The 20,485-nt window shown below is 40.9% G+C and overlaps 1 protein-coding gene across 1 annotated transcript in view; it reads left to right on the top strand.

Annotated features, from left to right (window-relative positions):
• PRIM2 (primase, DNA, polypeptide 2 (58kDa)) overlaps positions 1-10,386 on the top strand; it is a 346,489-nt gene extending 336,103 nt beyond the window's left edge. Inside the window, exons 13-14 of the mRNA XM_010848522.1 lie at positions 2,836-2,904; positions 9,752-10,386. Of these exons, the coding sequence (XP_010846824.1) occupies positions 2,836-2,904; positions 9,752-9,973 (291 nt within the window). The 3' untranslated portion in view covers positions 9,974-10,386. The remainder of the gene's footprint in view (positions 1-2,835; positions 2,905-9,751) is intronic.
• Positions 10,387-20,485: the final 10,099 nt, after the last annotated feature.

Here is a 20,485-nt window from a genome sequence, read left to right as displayed (position 1 = left end):
TGATGACCTAGAGGGGTGGGATTGGAGGTTCAAGAGGTAGGGGATATATGTATACATGGAACTGATAAATTAGAGCTGATTCATGATTCATGAATAATTCATGTGTATGGCAGAATTATCAGCACATTATTATAAACCGATTATGCTCCGACTAAAATCTTTTTTAAATAAAAAATAAATTGCCAAAAAATAGAATAGTAATGTTTCACATTTTCTATCTTAATTTAAAACACGTAAGTTTTTTAAGGAAAAACTGTCTCAATGAAAATAAGATCATTCAGCTGTAAGATTTTTCAATTTATAATTCTTTCCACAGTTAAATGGTCTTGAGTAGACAGGCACCCCTAGGGCTTCCCAGGGTGCTAGTGGTAAAGAACCCATCTGCTAATGCAGGTTCAATCCCTGGGCTGGGCAGATCCCCTGGAGCAGGAAATGGCAACTTGCTCCAGTATTTCTTGCCTGGGAAATCCCATGGACAGAGGAGCTTGGCAGGCTACAGTCCATGGGACCCACAAACAGCCAGACATGACTGAGCACAGACAGACTCCCCTGTTCTGGGAAGGTCTATTTCTTCATAATCCCTACCAGTAACCCCCAGTCACCTCAGGGCACCTTTCTCTCAGCTTTCCCTGCTGGCTCACTGACCGTCTCCCAGGCTGGTCAGTTGTTACCTGTCTTCTTCCCTCACTCTTCTTCCTGGGACACAGTTCATCCAGTGAAAAGCACTATGACCTCTTCCCCTACTGCACCTTTACAGATGTGCAGAAACCTCATTCACTCAAATGTGCTGCTGCACAGTCAGCGAAGTTGTTTAAGGATAGATGGGCAAATGATTTATTTATGAATTTGCAAGAAAACTTTCAATAAAAATTCTTCATAGGAAGATGAAATAAAAGAGGAAAAGTAAATGGTTTTCATTAAGGAAGAGCCTAGTCTCTGGAGTGGAGTAGGAATTGGGGTAGAAAGAGGATTGTTGTATGATTTTTTTTTTTTTAATCTAAATTCAATTTTTTAATGGAACCTAAAATTTAAAGATACATCATCTTTCCTTGCATTCTATGGTTTCTATGTCAATTTCTCATAATAACTTTTTATATGTGTACCTTACCCAACTACATAATTTTACTATTATGTTTCTTACATATTATAAAAATATTGTTTTATAGTATGTTTCCCAAACATATAGATTCTATTATTACATATAATGTTACATATTTTGCAAGATATTTAAATATACTATATATATATATAAACAAGAAGTGTGTATGCATAGAATAGGATGTTAGATTCACTGTTTTGTTTTTACACAAAGGGAATTTATTCCATACCACACAGTTGAGGTTTTTGTCTGTTTCTGTGAATTTATTTTCTCCCAGGTAATTTATGGCATCATTTAAACTTAAGTTTATATTTAAAGTCCTTGCTTCTCCAAGATTGTAATTTGCAGACATTAACACCTTGGTATCACTGATGTTTGCCAGTTCTCAACTGCAAGTTCATCTCCGCACAGTTGACTTATCCATGTGTAAAAACATTGGCAAATATGAACTCAGAATGTTTGAATTACTTTAAAAACTTTGTGACTTTCTTCATTTTAAAGATTTACAGTCATTCATTTTAAATTGATGTGTTTTTCATTTTGCTCTAATAATTCAAGAAAAGTGGACAGGTCACATGGGTAGACAGGCAGGATCCTGGGTGCTGTGATTGGTTGGCATTTACACAGTTTTTTCATGTAGGATTTAGTAAAAGGTGACCTGAAATTTAGAAATGTAATCTGTAAGACAGTCAGAGAAAACATTCTTTTAAGTACACCCCTGTCAGTATAATGTGCTGCTTATTCTGTACTGTAATTTTTTTTGTATCTGTCAAAAGATGTAAGCTATATTCAGTAAGGAGGACAGCAAGAATTTGAGACTTCACTTACATTTCTTTTTCTGATAGGAAGTTCATGCTTTTGAAAAAGGATAGAAATTAACATTTCTCTAGAATTATTTTTTTCCTTCATTCGAGGCTATTTCTTACTTCCAGCATTGTACTGTGTTTTATGAACAGGCCACATATATATTTTATTTGTCAGGAGAAGTGATGAATATTTACAAATTTCAGCTGGCATTGCACTCTGCTGATAAGGATGGGAGTTTACGTGGCTCTGAAGAGGTTACATGAAGTGGAATTGGGAAGCAAATTGTATTTACACAATATGGGATGATGTTCCTAATAGGTGTTCTATTTACTCTCACATTTTGCTGAGCTTTACTAGAAATAACTTCATTTCAAAAAGGACAAATCTGATTGAAGGCAAAAGCATTCCCTCTCCACAGATACTCATCCAAAGGCTTTACATTAGGTTTTCCTGATGGGCACACAGCTGTATTTTATACTATTTTTGTACAAAGTGGTAATGTGGAAAATAAAACTCTAAATAGTATACTTGATTGCTTCATGCACCAACCATTTAAGTTACTAGATTTATATTTACAATTTTGGAAGATGTGTTGCAATATGATATTCTGAGAATAACTGTCAAAATCATAATGCTGGGATTTCTTTTCATCTTGTTGTCAAGGTAAAGTTATTGAAATTCACAGTCAGGAGGTCAGAAAGATCACTTCTTATCTCTTATCATCAGTGGTTTAATGCCAACCTAAACAGCTACTGTATAATGTCAAAATTATCACAGTGCCCAGGCTGCAGGGGTACAACGTACCACATGATTTAATGTATTTCCTGTCTGGAATGAAGATTATGAAAAGGCCAGCAAGCAGGAGCTACAGTGGTTTAGAAGAAAATTAATTTCTAATTTTTCTTTCTCTTTTTTCCCTTCATTTTTAGATTTTGGATTTAGTAAAAGGGACGCATTACCAGGTAGCCTGTCAGAAGTTCTTTGAGATGACACATAATGTAAGTAAATTCTTAAACTTTATAACCTTATCCTTTGTCTTCTGTTAGTGTTTGATTCAGGAGTTTTTGCTACAGCAGTAGAAACCACTCCAGCTGTTTTCAGGGGAAAGGGATTTATTACACAACATGAGGTTGCTTATAAAATTTATAGAAGGGGCAGGGAATTAAGCTTGGATGCTGGAGAACCAGCAATAGTGTAACTAAGAAAAACTATATTCTGAGAAAATCTTACTTTGCTATGGCTACCACCTACCCCTCCACTTCTATGGATGAGACCAAGGGTTGGCATTTTTTCTGTAAAGGGCCAGGTCATGACAGGTCCACGTGCCCTTTGTCACAGCTGCTCCTCTCTGCTGTTGTCATGCAAAAGCAGCCTAGACATTGTGGGAAGGAGCAGGCTTGCGTCTGTCCCGGGAGAACTTTATTTATAGGAGCACATGGTGGGCTGGACTGGGCCCTCAGGCCTTAGGTCCCCAATCCTCAGAGTAGGTGTGGAATGCTGACTGCTGTTGTCCAGAAGAACCAAAGGCTTTTGCCATCTTCCTTGTAGAAAATTGAATGCTTTTACTTGTGACTGCTCCCTCATGTTACTTTAGTCTGTTTCTTAGTCTCATGTTTATCTGCTTGGCAGACCCTAGGTTATGCAGTGGACCCCCAAGCTGCAAGGGAGTCAGGGAACTGTGTTTGGTTGTTTTCTTGCCAGACTCGTGTACAAAAGGCCTGCTAGTAGGTTCTGAGAGGTGTAATGCTTAGGTCACAAACTCAGAGGTCTGCAGGGGTCAGGCAGATAACCCAGACAAGTGAAATTGCCTGAGATGAACACCACTGACAAGTCACACTGCTAGAGTTGTGAACGTTGACAAGTTTTGCGGCTGTGTGCAGGCTGACAGTGTGAGCAGGTCAACTTAGCTCACAGACCCCCGTTTGCAGTCACTGGTCCTGATCATGGCTTTCTAACATGGGACAGAAAGCCAAGAATGGACCTGGGCCATGCACCCTTGAAACATTTTTTCTCTAAGTACATATTGCGCATTTTTGGAGCCTAGTGTTTATCAGGTTTCAGAAGGATCCATGATCCTCCCAAAAAAGATGCTACATGTATGGAATTCATCATCAGCTACCATGGTACTTTAAGTTTTATAATCAGTTTTATGTTTTCTGGTTTTCATGAAATCATTTTTCTTTTGTGGTTATATAATTGCAGAATTTCTTACATTAAATTTTTTAGGACAAATATATCTTATAACATCACTGATAGTAATGAAAATAATAATATTGAATAATATCAGCCAACACCTACAAAACCCTTCATGTATGCCAGGCCCAGCACTTAGTGCTCTGGACATATTGGTCCTTTGGTTCACACCGCAGAGTAGAGTAAGCCCGATCCACATCCCCATCATGTCAGAGCTTAGAGAGTCTGAGGGATTAAGGCCCTAAAGGGTGAAGCTTGGATTTGAACAGGCTGTCAAAGCCCTCACCTGGAGCTTTTGAACCAATCCTGACTGCTGTTCTGGAGCACCTGAAACTGTGTTTGTAATAACAACTGTGGAGGCCATTAGTATTTTCCTGTCTAGATTCACAATCCAGACTTCACATTTTACTTTAAAAAATAAGCGGGCCTAGTAATTCAACACGACTCGCCTGAGGGACCACAGCTGGTTAGTGGGAGGTCTGGAAACAGAATTCTGGAGACAGAATCCTGGTCTGCTCTGGGCCGTGGGTCCAGTCCTCTTACTCTTACACCTAACTGTTGAAAATAGTGATTTTATTTGAAAACATAAAAATTTTATTTTTACAAAGTTGAAAGGACTAAATGTCAGTATGGTAGTGAACAACAAATTGACATCAGTTTTATTAAAATAGGAATCTCAACAGATGAGCCACATGTTTGGTATTTTCAGCATCAGCCTTGCACAACTCTTTCCCCTATAGACTGTATTCTTTAATTTGCTTGCTCAACTTGAAAATTTTAATTTAATTTAATTCTTAATTATTTGTGGACCTTTTTAAGTAAGAGGCCTTATAACTTTGACAAATTAAGGTCAACTTATGTAACCTCTTTTTTTAAGAAGATATGAAAATTATATTTAACACTGAGTCTGTGACATTGCTAAAAAGTAAGATGTGTTTATTTCTCAGATCGGCTTTTGTAGCATCTCTCCTATTGATTATTCCTATAAGAGTATTACTACTATTGCCAGTGTTTAAAACTTGCCTTAGATTAATGAAGAGACTAAAAAGACACATGTCTAAATCCTCCCACATAAAGAAAATTTACTTTAAACCACATATAAATCAATGGAATAAAAAGGCTGTTTGTATTCACTAAATGTCTCCCTATAGATTTTTTGTTGTGAATCTCTCTCTTCACTTACTATTTTTTCTAATTTAATTTAAAAACAAAGTCTATTTTTATTGTCATGTTGCTATCATTCTGCCTGCTTTTCCCAAAAAACCTGTGATTATTTTTTTGAGCCCTGTGTGATCCAACTCACTTTAATGAAAGTTTTGAAAATGAACCAGTTAGCTGATAACATTTACAGCAGTGCTGTGATGGTTCCATATGGCTTTTTTTTGGTGAGACCAGCTGCCTCATTATAAGCTGTCATTGAAAACCTCTTGATTAAAACCCAAACATCCCATAGGTAAAACAGTATTGCTTCCATTCCTTCAGAATCCACATTTGCTACAGCAGATATATAAAACCTTTGTTACTGTGAAGGTCGTCGTGTGCAAAACATGCTGATTCAAAGCAGATGTTAGAGAGAGATTCACTTAGTAGATATCAAAGGCGGGCCTGCTTGAAATCTGTTTTCTTCAATATTTTTAGAGAGCAATATTTTATATTGTAGTGATTTTTTTAAAATTTTGTCATACTCTGTTTGTAAATGAAAATACTAGGCCTTTGTGTAGATTAAACTCTGGATTTTAATTGAAAATTGTTTCTTTAAAAATAGGTCTCTTTAGGTACTGAGTCATTCTGGATACTTATTTTCCAAACAGCTTAGCATAATTCCTTTTCACTGTAAGAGATCTCTACACAAATCTTATTAAAATCTATCACACATTTTCCTATAGTCTTAAATAGGATATACCAAGTACACTTAAGCTTTTAATCCTTGCTCAAGATCACTTTGGGGATCAGTCAGAACCCTGGGCCAGGAGCACCACTGTCTCTTGTGTGGGTCACTCACTGCAGCAGCTTCCTGACTCCTTCCCCAGCAGCTGCGCACTTATCTGCCCAGTTCCTTCTCCTCCACACGGCTGCCAGGTCGCTTGTAAAACAGAGAAATCTGACCATTTCAGTAATGTGCTTTTTAAAAACATTTAAAAAGCCTTCCCCATCCCTCTTAAGAGGAAACTCAAATTTTATGATGTAGCCTATAAAGGTCTCCATTCCACCTCTTTCTTCTGCTCACCTTTTGTTAGATCTTTGCTTTGGGACTTCCAAGTTCATAGGACAGAGTGAAGATGTGTCACAGGATTTCCCTCTCTCAGTACTTAACAGAAAGTAGAAAACATAATAATAGTAAAAAAATTATTAACCACAAAGAAAAATATCAACAGTAGCAACCAAACAAGAAAAAAGGCAAGGAGGGAAACATTCACAGCAAACAAAATTGTGAAAATTCTCACTTAGTATTTCCAAATATAGAATGAAGCAAACTGATTCTCACCCCCCCTTTGTTTTTTAATGAGAAGTAAAGGTAATAATGGGGCTTCGCAGGAGGCACAGGTTCTATTCCTGGGTTGGGAAGATTCCCTACAGTAGGAAATGGCAACCTGCTTCAGTATTCTTGCCCGGAGAATTCCACGGACAGAGGAGCCTGCAGGGCTATAGTTTATGGGGCTGCAGAGAGTCAGACATGACTTGAGTGCCACCACCACACAAACGAAGTAACATAACTTCTAAGCAGTAAGTGAAGTGGGAGATTTTGATGTGGATAAATCTCTTACTCTATTCTTTTTACTAATTGGATTTAAAGTAAAATCTGTTTTCATTCTATTTGGTTTATGCTTCTCCCCTTCCTCCCTATAACTTCCTAGTTTTATGTTCCTGAACAGGATGAAAGATAACTTCCTTCAGCCAAAAATAAAAGTGAAAGAAAGAAAAATTTCAAAAGAAATACCCCATCTTAGAAGAAATATAGTCCAGTAAACAGAAGGAAACTCTTCATAAGTTCATCATGCTATCAGGCATCTTAATAGATGTTTGGTAAAATTAGCTTATTTAACAAAATGAGTTAAGAAAGGGCGATTGCAGACCTAAGAGAGAAAGTTGGGAAACATGACATCACACAGAACCTAGGTTACAGCCCTCATTTCAATACCCTTGGCATTATTTAGTTGGTTAATAAAAATATTAATTAAAACGGATTACATTTCAAATGTAACCTAACATTACATTTTGGGCTTCCTTGGTGGCTCAAATGGTAAAGAATCTGCCTGCATGCAAGTGACCTGGGTTCGATCCCTGGGTCAAGAATATCCCCTGGAGAAGGGAATGGCTACCCACTAGTACTCTTGCCTGAAGAATTCCACGGACAGAGGAGCCTGGCGGGCTACAGTCCATGGAGTCTCTAAGTGTTGGACACAGCTAAGCAACTAACACAAACAAAATATTACCTTTTAAACTTAAAACATTTGAGCGTCATTTATTTGCTAATTTTCTGATATAAAGGCAAAGTCTTTTATTTGAGTATAGTTTAGGGATGGGAATTTGATTTCATTTTTTTTCGAAAACCATACACATAATACACCACCACTGATTTCCAGTTTATGTTTCTTTAAAGTGGAAAAAGAACTTAATGATAATACAAAGCAGTATGAATGATCTTTCTCCCTGTCTTTTTGAGAATTCAGGTTGTTTTATTTTTAACTTGCCTTTCTTGAATCTTTCCAAAGCATTTAATGTAGATTTCTTAGACCCAACAACCCTTTCTTTTTATCCTCATATTTCCTTGGTTTTCCTCGTAGCAGCCCTGTGACATAACTATTATTACCCCCATTTCAGGGGAGAAGAAACTGATGCTTAATATAAAGTGAAAACTGAAAGTGAAGTCATTCAGTCGTGTCAGACTCTCTGCGACCCCATAAACTGTAGCCTACCAGGCTCCTCTGTCCTTGGGATTTTCCAGGCAAGGGTACTGGAGTGGGTTGCCATTTCCTTCTCCAGGGCATCTTCCCAACCCAGGGATTGAACCTCGGTCTCCCACATTGCAGGCAGATGCTTTACCATCTGAGCCACTAGAGAAGCCTGGTGTATAAAATATAAAGTTGACCACATTTCATTTTGTCCACGTTAAAATCTAATCATTCAGTTTACTCCACAGGTATCTGTGATAGATATTTTGACAGTTTTAACAACTTGAAACAAGGTGTAGAAAATATGTAATTAATGATCACAAAAGGTGCTAGCTTGTTTTTGCATAAAGTGACCCAACTGTGCTTTTTATAATTCTTATAGACAGTTTTATCTCTAAAATAATATTTATAATGCTGTGATTGTAAGTTTGACTTTGCATAAAACCCCTTAAAACAGATTTCAGAGTAACTAAGTGACCTAAAGGCCTGAATTCTAATTCAGGCACAACTGGTTATTAGTGCCGTGACTGTGTCTAAACCATTTGGGTCTCACTTTCTTAGTCTGTGCTTGGAGGAGATTCAATTTAAAGGATTCCTTATATCTTTCCAATCTCTAGAATTCTTTATTTATAAAAGCAAAGCCTACTGGTTGAAAATGTGCTGGGAAATGAACGTACTTTTCATGAAACACTTTGTAAAATGCAAACTTTATATTGAATCTCCCAGTTTTTAATGAATTGAGTGAAAAACGATATAATAAAGAAGTTCACAAAATGACTCCATTGTTAATAAAAATTATAGATAAAACATTCAGTAAATATTTTGAAACTAAGCAGAAAAGGAGCAGATAAAAAATTTTTCTTAGTGATCTGGGTAATAACTTGTAAGTCAGTGTGTCCACTATCAATCTGCTATACACTGAATTATTATAAAATTATTGGTCCAACATGTATCAACAATGACTACAGAGAATCAGAGAACCCTGGGATTCTCAAGTAAGTTTTACCAGGAAAGATCTTCTTTCTGTTTATTGGTCTACTTTTTAAGGTTCATCCCGAACTGTAATGGTAACTTTAACCCCCTGCTAATCCATTTTAATCCACCATAAGATTGCACATATCTTTAATCACATCACTTCCCTTCTTAAGAAATGTTAGTGACCACTAAAAATTTTGACCCTGCGCAGCTGGGTCTGGGTTACTGACACAGCTGTCGGATGTCTCTGCGCCCTGGCCGCGGCCTCACCCAGCCTCGTGTCCTGTCGCCCCTTTCTGTGCCTTGTACACCAGCCCGCCCGCACTTCCTGCTTTTCCAGGCAGCCCTCTGTCCCCTGCTCCTGGGGACCCACTGCTTGTAGGCCCTCACCCTCATCGTCCCAGCTGTTACTCTCTCATCCTTCTAGACTCAGCTCATTAGGAAGATCCTCCTCTTTTCTTTTCTTGTTTTTTAAACAAATATTGACTGACAAGATGCCAAGCATTTTGCTCTGGTGCCTTTGAGCGTCTGAGGTGTCAGGTAGGAGGTGGGTGGGGAAGCAGGGGTCTGAGCTGGAAGTACCCCTCACTGCTCGTTACTGTCGGGGGTGGCTGGAGCTCCCTGTGAGTGAGATTGTGTGAGTGGTGGTTGAGATTTTGAAGGAGAATCTGTGTTTCAGATGTTGAGTAGGTTCTGAATGAGGTCTGGATGGTTCTTCACACCCCCTTTATTTGTACTTTTGTTATGTACGTATTATTGTGACACACATCTGCTTCTTGTGCAGGTGGATGATTGTGGCTTTTCTTTGAGTCATCCAAACCAGTTCTTTTTTGAGAGCCAGCGGATCCTCAGTGGAGGTAAAGACATCAAGAAGGATTCTGTCCAACCTGAAACGCCCCAACCCAGACCGAGTGTCCAGAGAAGCAAGGATTCGTCCTCCACTTTGGACTCACTCAGCTCCGCTCTGGACATGGATCTGGAGGAACTGGAGGAGTTGCTTCAATGAATGGTTCCTGGGCAGTTGGTAGCCCATCTTCTTCACTGGCTTTTATTTCCAACTTCGCAATTTTGCCTTTTTCTTTTTCGTCACCTTCTCCCTCTGCCCTACCTCCTTCATCCATCCACATGTGCATGCTTCTCAGGAAGGCAGGCTTGCAGGTAAAAACAAAGACCTCCAGTGTATTTTGCTTTGTCAAAAGAGAAGAGGAAGTATTTCTTTTGAAATATAACACTTGAATGATGTGATTTAAGTCCTATTTTAGGAGAGAAAGCAGCATTCTGGACTGGTTACTGTCGTCTAGAAACAATACAACTGAGAACAGCTTTTAGTTTAACGCTTATCACTGTAGTGTTGACCCAGACCTTTTCTGGACCATCTTTGTTAATAAATATCAAAATGTATATAATTGTATGTCTGCATATAATTGTGAGACTCATATTATGCCTTTGCCTCAGGTTTTAATGTGGTATTCTGGAATATTCAACATATTGCCAAATTTTAAACTTTTTCTGCTTCCGTTTTCTCTTGAGTTGGCCATTTGAAGTTATTCTGCATTAGCAAGAGAATTTTTGCCCCTTTGAATGGGAGCAAACTCTATTGAAGTGAGTTGTGACTCAGGAATTAAGAGAAACTGAATGTGTACAGTCACTCATACTGTTATAAGGAATAGAAGGGTTTTATTATATAAAACCATAGTATTCCTTTTCCGCTGCCACTTCCATTCTCTTGGGGGGATAGCCATCACTAAGGTGAGAAGGTTCTAAGTAAAGACTGAGGTGTTTCTTCATCCCCCCCTCCAGCTTCCACAACTCACTGCTTCTGTGGTTGCTGTGAACTACCAGGTAGGTTTGGTAAATTCATTGACTTCGGTGGTGACTATGCTTGTATTTTTAGTAATGCCTGTTTCAGAGCCAGCAGGAGAGTTGGTTGTGAAATGTCATAGGTGTGCCCCGAACTACTGCCTTGCTCCCTGCCTGTCTTTGGTGAACACCGTGTGCCTGCGGGTGGTGCCCTGATCTGAGGTATTTCCTCCCTGTGGGCGCTGCTCACTCGCTAGAGCATTTACACTCATAGAGAAATGTGACCCTCACTCACCGACTCCCTTGGATGCCATTCTACGCAAGTCTCTTTTCCTGAGGAAGAGGGCCCTTGCCCTTTATCCCTTTTTTAAAAGTTATTATTATTGTAGTATAGTTGATTTTCAGTGTTGTGTTAATTTCCTATGTACAGCAAAGTGAGTCAATTACACACATACATATATGCGCTCTTTTTGTCCTTTATCCTCTTTAATCACATGAGACACTGCACTGTCTGTCTTAAACAGGATCAGAGCATCAGAACCTAAAAATGTCAGCTGATCAGGTTTTTATCTTAGGCTGCTGAGCAAAAATTTCTTGGAATATTTAGTGACATATAAAGGAAATTAGTCCTGAATACTTATTGGAAGGACTGATGTTGAAGCTGAAACTCCAATACTTTGGCCACCTGATGTGAAGAACTGACTCATTGGAAATGACCCTGATGCTGGGAAAGATTGAAGGCGGGAGGAGAAGGGGACAACAGAGGATGAGATGGTTGGATGGCATCACTGACTCAATGGACATGAGTTTGAATAAGCACCAGGATTTTGTGATGGACAGGGAGGCCTGGCATGCTGCAGTCCATGGGGTCGCCAAGAGACGGACATGACTGAGCGACTGAACTGAATTAAACTGATAACTAAAGAAGATACATCTGAATCTTTGCTTGTCTTTGTGACTTATTATTACCTAGTTCAGAAAATAGTGTTATTCCATACAAATTACCTTTATAAATCTCTCCCTTCTGAAACCATCTGCTATTCCTTGTATCATGTATAGTTCTCAGCAGAACTCCGATGACTGCCAACCACTTCATCCCTAAACTGCAAAAATTTTTTTTTTTTTTTAATGTTAAGGATGAGTACTGTTTTAACCCCAAAGTCAAGTTAGTGATGGAAAGCCAAGCACAGAAAAGCAGGTCTCTATTGTATTATAAGAAGGGAAATCGAGCCGCAGCCTCGTGCTGTAGCTCAGCGAGAGCCTCAGGACAGGGCATTTCGTACCTGGCACGATTTGCAAGGCTTTCTTTCCTGCCGTGTGTTCACCTCTCCTGAAGCCTGAGCGCCCAGCACGGAGCCCTTGACAGCAAGCACCTGTGTCTGAGGGCACTGTCAGAGTTTGACTGTTTTATGTGTGTCTAGTCAAACTCCAAAATAACACTTGTTTAAATATTAGTTGTTTTCCCAGTTTCATTTCTTTGTAATAAGGCTTGGTTTCCTGTCATGTATTATACAGAAGAATATATAAATATTTTGTGAATCATGTAGATTAGAGGATGGGGTTAGAGGTTTATATAAGAAGATAGACTTTAATGCCTTTCTGGTGCTTTATGGAGTTGGGAAAAGCAATTTATTTTTCATGCTTCACAGGTCTTGACAATTTTGATTTGTTTTCTTTGAAAGACCTGTGTGAATCAGATGATGTAGGAAGAACTCAAAAGAAAAATCAAAAGCCAGCAACCTCTTTTCAAAACAGCAGCCATTGAAGAAGAACATGAGCCTTCCAGGTCTTTTAACATCCATCTTTTATTACCTCAAGAAGGAAAAGCTGTACAGTGATCAGAGGCAAAAGAAGAGACAGGAGAAGCCGAGCCCAGGTTGGAAATTTGAAGCTGATGGGAGCACCAACGTTGTTTTTGAAGATACTGTCCCATTTCTTTCATTTTATTTCTCACTCCATTCAGATAGTCTAAAACCCTTGATTGCAATGTGCATAAAAGAATACTAGGAAGGTTTAAGTAAACTTTTCATATATAGTCGCTTATGATATTATAGTCGTGAAAGTAAACAGTTACAGATTTTGAAAGGGAGGGAGTAGAACAGAGCAATGAAAAGGAAGGATCTTTAAATCATCTGGCCTTGTAAGCTGAGGGATTTCTCTCTGTAAAAGCACGGCAGTGTCCTGCTTGTTACACTTTGCTGCCTGACTGATACTCAGGGTCTTTGCAAACAAACTCTTGCAATTCTTTGCACAGAAAAAAAGAAAACTTCTGGGATTTAAGCTTGAAAGGCGAAATGAGACAACTCTAAAATTCTGGTTTAGTTAGAGTCTACTGTTTGCAGATTTAATCAAGGTCTTCCACAGACATCAGCTTGACATTAAATTTAAGTGCCCATTAAAGTGAGAGCTGACAGCCATTCTGAATGTGAGGCTCAGTCTGAGGATATCTTTACAGCTTGAAGGGAAGAAGTTTGAGAGTCTCAAACCACTGTGGTAATTAGTTATATCCATTTGGCAGAGGAGGGTGAGAGAAGGCTGGAGGAGGGGCTGTGGAAATGGGCAGGCAGAGCCCTGCTACAGGGGAGACGCGGCTTCCCCCTGACGGGGGTGGATGGGGGAGCCTGATGTGTCTCATCTCCCTTTTATACACAGGCAGGATCACTGCATGTGAGCCGTGTGTTTTGAACAACTGCACAGGTTTGACTGTCAGGCTCTCGAATGCACGGCACTGCCTAGGAGTGGGCTTCCGAAGACAGTCTTGGCCCAGAGTTAGTGTTTCTTGTGAGAAACAAGGGTACCTCACTCACATTCAAGGATCACTTATTTACCTAGAACATCTGCCTCCTTTTCAGTATTGAGCTCGTTTTTGACAGGTAGCTGTTGTCCTGGTCTGAGGCTTTTCACTGTAATCGGCATTCCAAGAAATTAGTGCTGTGAGTCTATGGAATCTTGTCACCTGCAGGAAATTACCTTCCCACTTCATTTGACCTTCCTGCCAAAAGTGATGCAGTTTCCTGTTACTGGATTTGCTTCTATCCATAAGCTCCTTTTGTCCATTGCCTCGTGGCATTTTATTTTCTCCAAGAATTATGACTGTAGAACCTTATCAAAAGTTAAAGAATATGTCTGTACAGAGAGCTTCTGTATTTCCCCTGAGTCTTCCACTGCAGGTCTGTTTTTAAACATTGATGACAAGGTAGTGAATTGCTAATAAATGCAGGATAGAGTTTTCAATTTAGCCCTGTAGTTTCTAGGTATTCTTTCCCTGTAATGGAACTATGAGGATTTTTGAGGGGTTTTGGTTTTTTGGATTTTTTTTATTAGTTAATAGCTAATTTACAATACTGCATTAGTTTCAAGTGTTACAGCTCAGTGATTCAGTTTTATATTTATGTGTGTATATATATTTTTTTATTTCAGACTCTTTTCCATTATAGATTATTACAAGAAACAGTATGTCAATAGTTCCCACCATTGTACAGTAGTAGGTACTTGTTGTTTACCTATTTTATGTATAGTGGTGTTGAATTTTTGTGCTGAAAGCATAGAGAGAAAATTAAGTCAGCAAATAATGCATTTAAGAATCTGTGGGGACTCCAATCAGGATAGTGGAGTAGAAGGATATGGAACTCACTCCCTCCCGCAAATACATCAGAAATACATCTACAGGGGTTCTCTGCTGGCTCTTTGTTAAGGAATCTGCCTGCCAATGCAGGAGATGAGGGCTTCCCTGGTAGCTCAGTTGGTAAAGAATCCACCTGCAATGTGGGAGACCTGGGTTCCATTCCTGGGTTGGGAAGCTCCCCTGGAGGAGGGCATGGCAACCCACTCCAGTATTCTTGCCTGGAGAATCCCCATGGACAGAGGAGCCCGGCAGGGCTGCAGTCCATGAGATTGCAAAGAGTCAGACATGACTGAGTGACTAAGCGTTTACATACAGTGCACGAGATGCACGTTTGATCCCTGGTCTGGGAAGATCCCACATGCTGATGTTAAGCCTGTGAGCCACAACTATTGAGCCTGTGCTCTACAGCCAGAGAACACAGCTACTGAGCCCACATGCTACAACTACTGAAGTCCACACACCTAGAGTCTCTGCTCTGCAACAAGAGAAGTCACGTCAGTGAGAAGCCCATGTACTATAACTAGAGTAGTACCCACTCGCTGCAACTAGAGAAAAGCCCGCACAGCAATGAAGACCCAGCACAGCCAAATAAGTAATTTTTAAAAATACATCTGCAAATGGAACAACTCTCATAGAACACCTAAACACCATCAGAAGATCTCAAACACTTGAAAGGACAAGAAAGATCATGCAACTAGGTAGGCCAAAAGGAAATAAAAACAGGAGGAAGCAGGATGGGATCTGTGCCCCTGGGAGGGAACTGAGAAAGGAAATGTTCCTGTATCTGGGGAAGCACCTTTGCCAGTGAGGAGGTCAGCCAGGACAGAAAAGGGAGCTCCAGAGGCTCAGAGGAGAAGGCAGCAGCCAGTTTGTGGTAAGCAGACAACAGAGACCTGCATAGACAGTCCCTGCCACTGCCCTGCACACCCACCCCAACCTGAGGGGTGCATCTGCTGCTATGGGCCAGGGCTGGGTGCTGGAATTGGAGTTTAGAGGACAATCCCAGGGAAGGGACTGCAGTTGGCTGTGTGGGGACCGCCTGAAGTGGTTGCAATGTGTGGCTGCAACCAGGGGTGTAGGTGGAAGAAGCCTGGGCCACCGTAGAAACAAAGCCCCATCCTCCATTGTCCAGCGGTGTGAGGGAAGGGGAGGGGCGGGCTGCCATAATGGCCTCTTTTCCACACACCAGCGCCCACTGCCATGGGCTCTGGGAGTGCACACCCAGCTACGGTCTCGGTGGGCTCCTGCACAAGCCACCACCTCAGGGGGCTCTAGGAACAGGTGCCAGCAGAGTGCCCCCACATGGAGGTGGGGCGGAAATCACAGAGAAGCCCCAGGGGCTGCACAACTTAGGAAACAGGACTGAAATCCCCCCAAGGCCGTGCAGGTCATGGATTCACAGCTCCACCAGCTTTGTAAATTCAGCACCTGGAGGAGGTCCAAGCAGTGGGTGCTACTGCTGCTGGGACGGGTCTGGCCTTGGCAGTGTGGGCTTTATGGGCACGTGCATGTGGGGCTTGGGTTGGGCCAGGGTCTGAGCTGCTGGTAGCTCCCACAGTGGGTCATGTGCACGAGTACTGCAGTCCTGGAACCTGACTCCGGTGGGTCTGCGCTGATGGCCCTGTGAAAACAATGCCTGAGGGACACCGGGGCTGATTGCCAACGTTCCCACAGTAGAGGCAGGACCAAGGGCAGAGCCAACAACAGTGTACTTTGTGAGCCCACACAACAGGTGACACAACAGAGCACACTCAGTGCTGAACAACTCCAGGGGAGGATTACTCAGTGGCACTCTCCCAGTGGGAACATTCCAGTCCCACCTATTTCACACCACAGCTCAAAAATAGATCTGGGAGCATCTCCTCCCACACTGGGGGAGCAGATTCTGTCCTTGATAGGGCTGTGGAAGCCAGAGAGCACAGAGGAGGCCTCAGTGAAGATCCACTGGAGGCTCTGGCCATCACACCACCAGTTACACCTCCTGTCATGGGGATAGTGGCCAGCACGCTCTGAGGATGGGGGTGGCAGACATTCGTACTGAAAACAACCCTCACACTATAAGTATTAAACCCTCACAAGTTACACAGGGATGCTCCTACATATAAATAGTATTCTAAGACTACAGTAGGTAATTGTTTCTCCTAAACTCATATAGAGTAACAGAAATATAAGTAAAGTTAAGAAGCAGAGGAACCACTCCCAATGAAAAGATCAAGAGAATTCCTTGGAAAGAACAATGAAACAGATCAGTTCAGTTCAGTTGCTCAGTCGTGCCCGACTCTTTGTGACCCCATGAACCGCAGCACGCCAGGCCTCCCTGTCCATCACTAGCTCCCGGAGTCCACCCAAACCCATCCACCTATCTTGTCCTCTGTCGTCCCCTTCTCCTGCCTTCAATCTTTCCCAGCATCAGCGTCTTTTCAAATGAGTCAGCTCTTCGCACGAGGTGGACAAAGTATTGGAGTTAGAGTTTCAACATCAGTCCTTCCATGAACACCCAGGACTGATCTCCTTTAGGATGGACTGGTTGGATCTCCTTGCAGTTCAAGGGACTCTCAAGAGTCTTCTCCAGCACCACAGTTCAAAACCATCAATTCTTTGGAGCTCAGCTTTCTTTATAGTCCAACTCTCACATCCATACATGACCACAGGAAAAACCATAGCCTTGACTAGACAGACCTTTGTTGACAAAATAATGTCTCTGGTTTTTAATATTCTGTCTAGGTTGGTCATAACTTTCCTTCCAAGGAGTAAGAGTCTTTTAATTTCGTGGCTGCAGTCACCATCTACAGTGATTTTGGAGCCCAGAAAAATAGACAGCCACTGTTTCCACTGTTTCCCCATCTATTTGCCATGAAGTGATGGATGCCATGATCTTCATTTTCTGAATGTTGAGCTTTAAGCCAACTTTTTGACTCTTCTCTTTCACTTTCATCAAGAGGCTCTTTAGTTCTTCTTCACTTTGTGCCATAGGGTGGTATCATCTGCATATCTGAGGTTATTGATATTTCTCCTGGCAATCTTGATTCCAGCTTGTGCTTCCTCCAGCCCACCATTTCTCATGATGTATTCTGCATATAAGTTAAATAAGCAGGGTGACAATATACAGCCTTGACATACTCGTTTTCCTATTTGGAACCAGTCTGTTGTTCCATGTCCAGTTCTAACTGTTGCTTCGTGACCTGTATACAGATTTCTCAGGAGGCAGGTCAGGTGGTCTGGTATTCCCATCTCTTTCAGAATTTTCCACAGTTTATTGTGATCTACACAGTCAAAGGCTTTGGCATAGTCAATAAAGCAGAAAGAGATGTTTTTTGGAACTCTCTTTTTTGATGATCCAGCAGATGTTGGCAGTTTGATCTCTGGTTCCTCTGCCTTTTCCAAAACCATCTTGAACATCTGGAAGTTCACGGTTCACATATTGCTGAAGCCTGGCTTGGAGAATTTTAAGTATTACTAGCATGTGAGATGGGAGAAGGCAATGGCACTCCATTCCAGTACTGTTGCCCAGAAAATCCCATGGATGGAGGAGCCTGGTAGGCTGCAGTCCATGGGGTCGCTAAGAGTCAGACACGACTGAGCGACTTCACTTTCACTTTCCACTTTCATGCACTGGAGAAGGAAATGGCAACCCACTCCAGTGTTCTTGCCTGGAGAATCCCATGGACGGAGAACCCTGGTAGGCTGCAGTCCATGGGGTCGCAGAGTCAGACACGACTGAAGCGACTTAGCAGCAGCAGCAGCGTGTGAGATGAGTGCAATTGTGCGATAGTTTGAGCATTCTTTGGCATTGCCTTTGGGATTGGAATGAAAACTCACCTTTTCCAGGCCTGTGGCCACTGCTAAGTTTTCCAAATTTGTTGGCATATAAAATTGAAGAAAGTGGAGAAAACCACTAGACCATTCAGGTATGACTTAAATCCCTTATGACTATACAGTGAAAGTGAGAAATAGATTTAAGGGACTAGATCTGATAGACAGATTGCCTGATGAACTATGGATGGAGGTTCGTGACATTGTATGGGATACAGGAATCAAGACCATCCCCAAGAAAAAGAAATGCAAAAAAGCAAAATGGCTATCTGAGAAGGCCTTACAAATAGCTGTGAAAAGAAGGGAAGCAAAAAGCAAAGGAGAAAAGGAAAGATACACTCATTTGAATGCAAAGTTCCAAAGAATAGCAAGGAGAGATAAGAAAGCCTTTCTCAGCGATCAATGCAAAGAAATAGAGGAAAACAACAGAATGGGAAAGACTAGAGATCTCTTCAAGAAAATTAGAGATACAAAGGGAACATTTCATGCAAAGATGGGCTCAATAAGGACAGAAATGGTATGGACCTAACAGAAGCAGAAGATATTAAGAAGAGGTGGCAAGAATACACAGAATTGTACAAAAAATATCTTCATGACCCAGATAATCACAATAGTGTGATCATTCACCTAGAGCCAGACATTCTGGACTGTGAAGTCAAGTGGGCCTTAGAAAGCATCACTACGAACAAAGCTAGTGGAGGTGATGGAATTCCAGTTGAGCTATTTCAAATCCTGGAAGATGATGCTGTGAATGTGCTGCACTCAATATGCCAGCAAATTTGGAAAACTCAGCAGTGGCCATAGGACTGGAAAAGGTCAGTTTCTCTTCAGTCTAATAGACACCAAGTTCAAGGGAGATAATGAAAATACTGAAGGAATTTTAAAAAGGGCTATTGATAAAAATGTAGATTACTATAAAAAGGAACTAAAGACTATAACCAAGTACTAAGACAAATTAGGAAATTCATTTGCCAGGACATAAGCTGAGCTAAAGGCATTGAAAAGCAGGATTAATAATTGAGAAGAATAAGTGATCTAGAATGTAGAACAATAGAAATCACCTAATCTGGACAGCAGACAGAAAGTCAAAAGGAAAAAAAAGAATATGAGACTTACGGGATAATATAAAACATGCCAATATATGCATAATGACCCCAGAAGAAGGAGAAAAGGGGATTGAAAATGTATAGTAAGTCCCCTACATACAAACAAGTTCGGCTTCAAAGGCATGTTCACGTGTCCAATTTGTTCGTAAATCCAATGAAGTTAGCCTAGGTACCCAACAAACACAATTGGTTAATGATATATATCATTATATAACACAAATATATGATATAAGATTTTTCACATAAATAATACATAAAAAACAAGAAACATTTTTAATCTTATAGTACAGTACCTTGAAAAGTACAGTACTATCCTACAACAGCTGTCATACATGGTCTGGCATCAAGTGAAGAGTCAAGAAGAGTTACTGACTGGAGGAGGGTGAGGAAGTTGGAAACAGTAGAGCTGAAGGATTATCAGCTGTGGTTTCACTCAGGCCTAACGTGGATGGCACACATGCTGGTTCCTTGCTGGGTTAAATTCTGTCTACCCTCTTAAAGAATGATTCAGTGATGTCTGGGTGGTAGCTCTTTTTTCCTCATAGTGGATGAAACAGTAGCACTGGAAGCTGCTGCGAGCTTCATGTGCTGTTCTACATTTGTGTCCTATGTTTCAAAAACTGACAGTGCCTCCTCAGATTAAGCACACAAAAGCACAACCACTTGTAGAGGGTGCATCCATGTGACCATATTCTCCAGACATGTGAACTAACATGTAATTGGACGTGCAAACACACACATCACCGATAGTTCCCAACCTGAAGGTTCATATGTAGGGGACTTATTGTATTTGAAGAGGTTGAAGAAATTATGACTAAAAATGTCCCAAATTAAAGAAGGAAACATATCCAGATATAAGAAGCACAGAGCTTTCCAAACAAGATAAACACAAGGAGATCTACGTCAAGACACGCATGCATGCTGAGTCGCTTCAGTCATATCTGACGCTTAGCAACCTTATGGACTGTAGCCTGCCAGCCTCCTCTGTCCATAGGGATTCTCTAGGCAAGAATACTAGAGTGGGTTGCCATTTCCTACTCCAGGGGATCTTCCTGACCCAGGGATCAAACTTGTGTCTCTTATGTCTCCTGCATTGGTAGCAGGATACTTTACCACTAGTGCCACATGGCAAAAATTAAAGAGAATATTCTAGAGGCAGAAAAAAGAAAGATGA

This window comes from Bison bison, unplaced genomic scaffold (genome assembly GCF_000754665.1).
Source record: "Bison bison bison isolate TAMUID 2011002044 unplaced genomic scaffold, Bison_UMD1.0 scf7180017864270, whole genome shotgun sequence".
Taxonomy (NCBI): Eukaryota; Metazoa; Chordata; class Mammalia; order Artiodactyla; family Bovidae; genus Bison; species Bison bison.
Note: the sequence above shows the minus strand (reverse complement) of the source record. Positions and strands in the feature narration are given on the sequence as shown.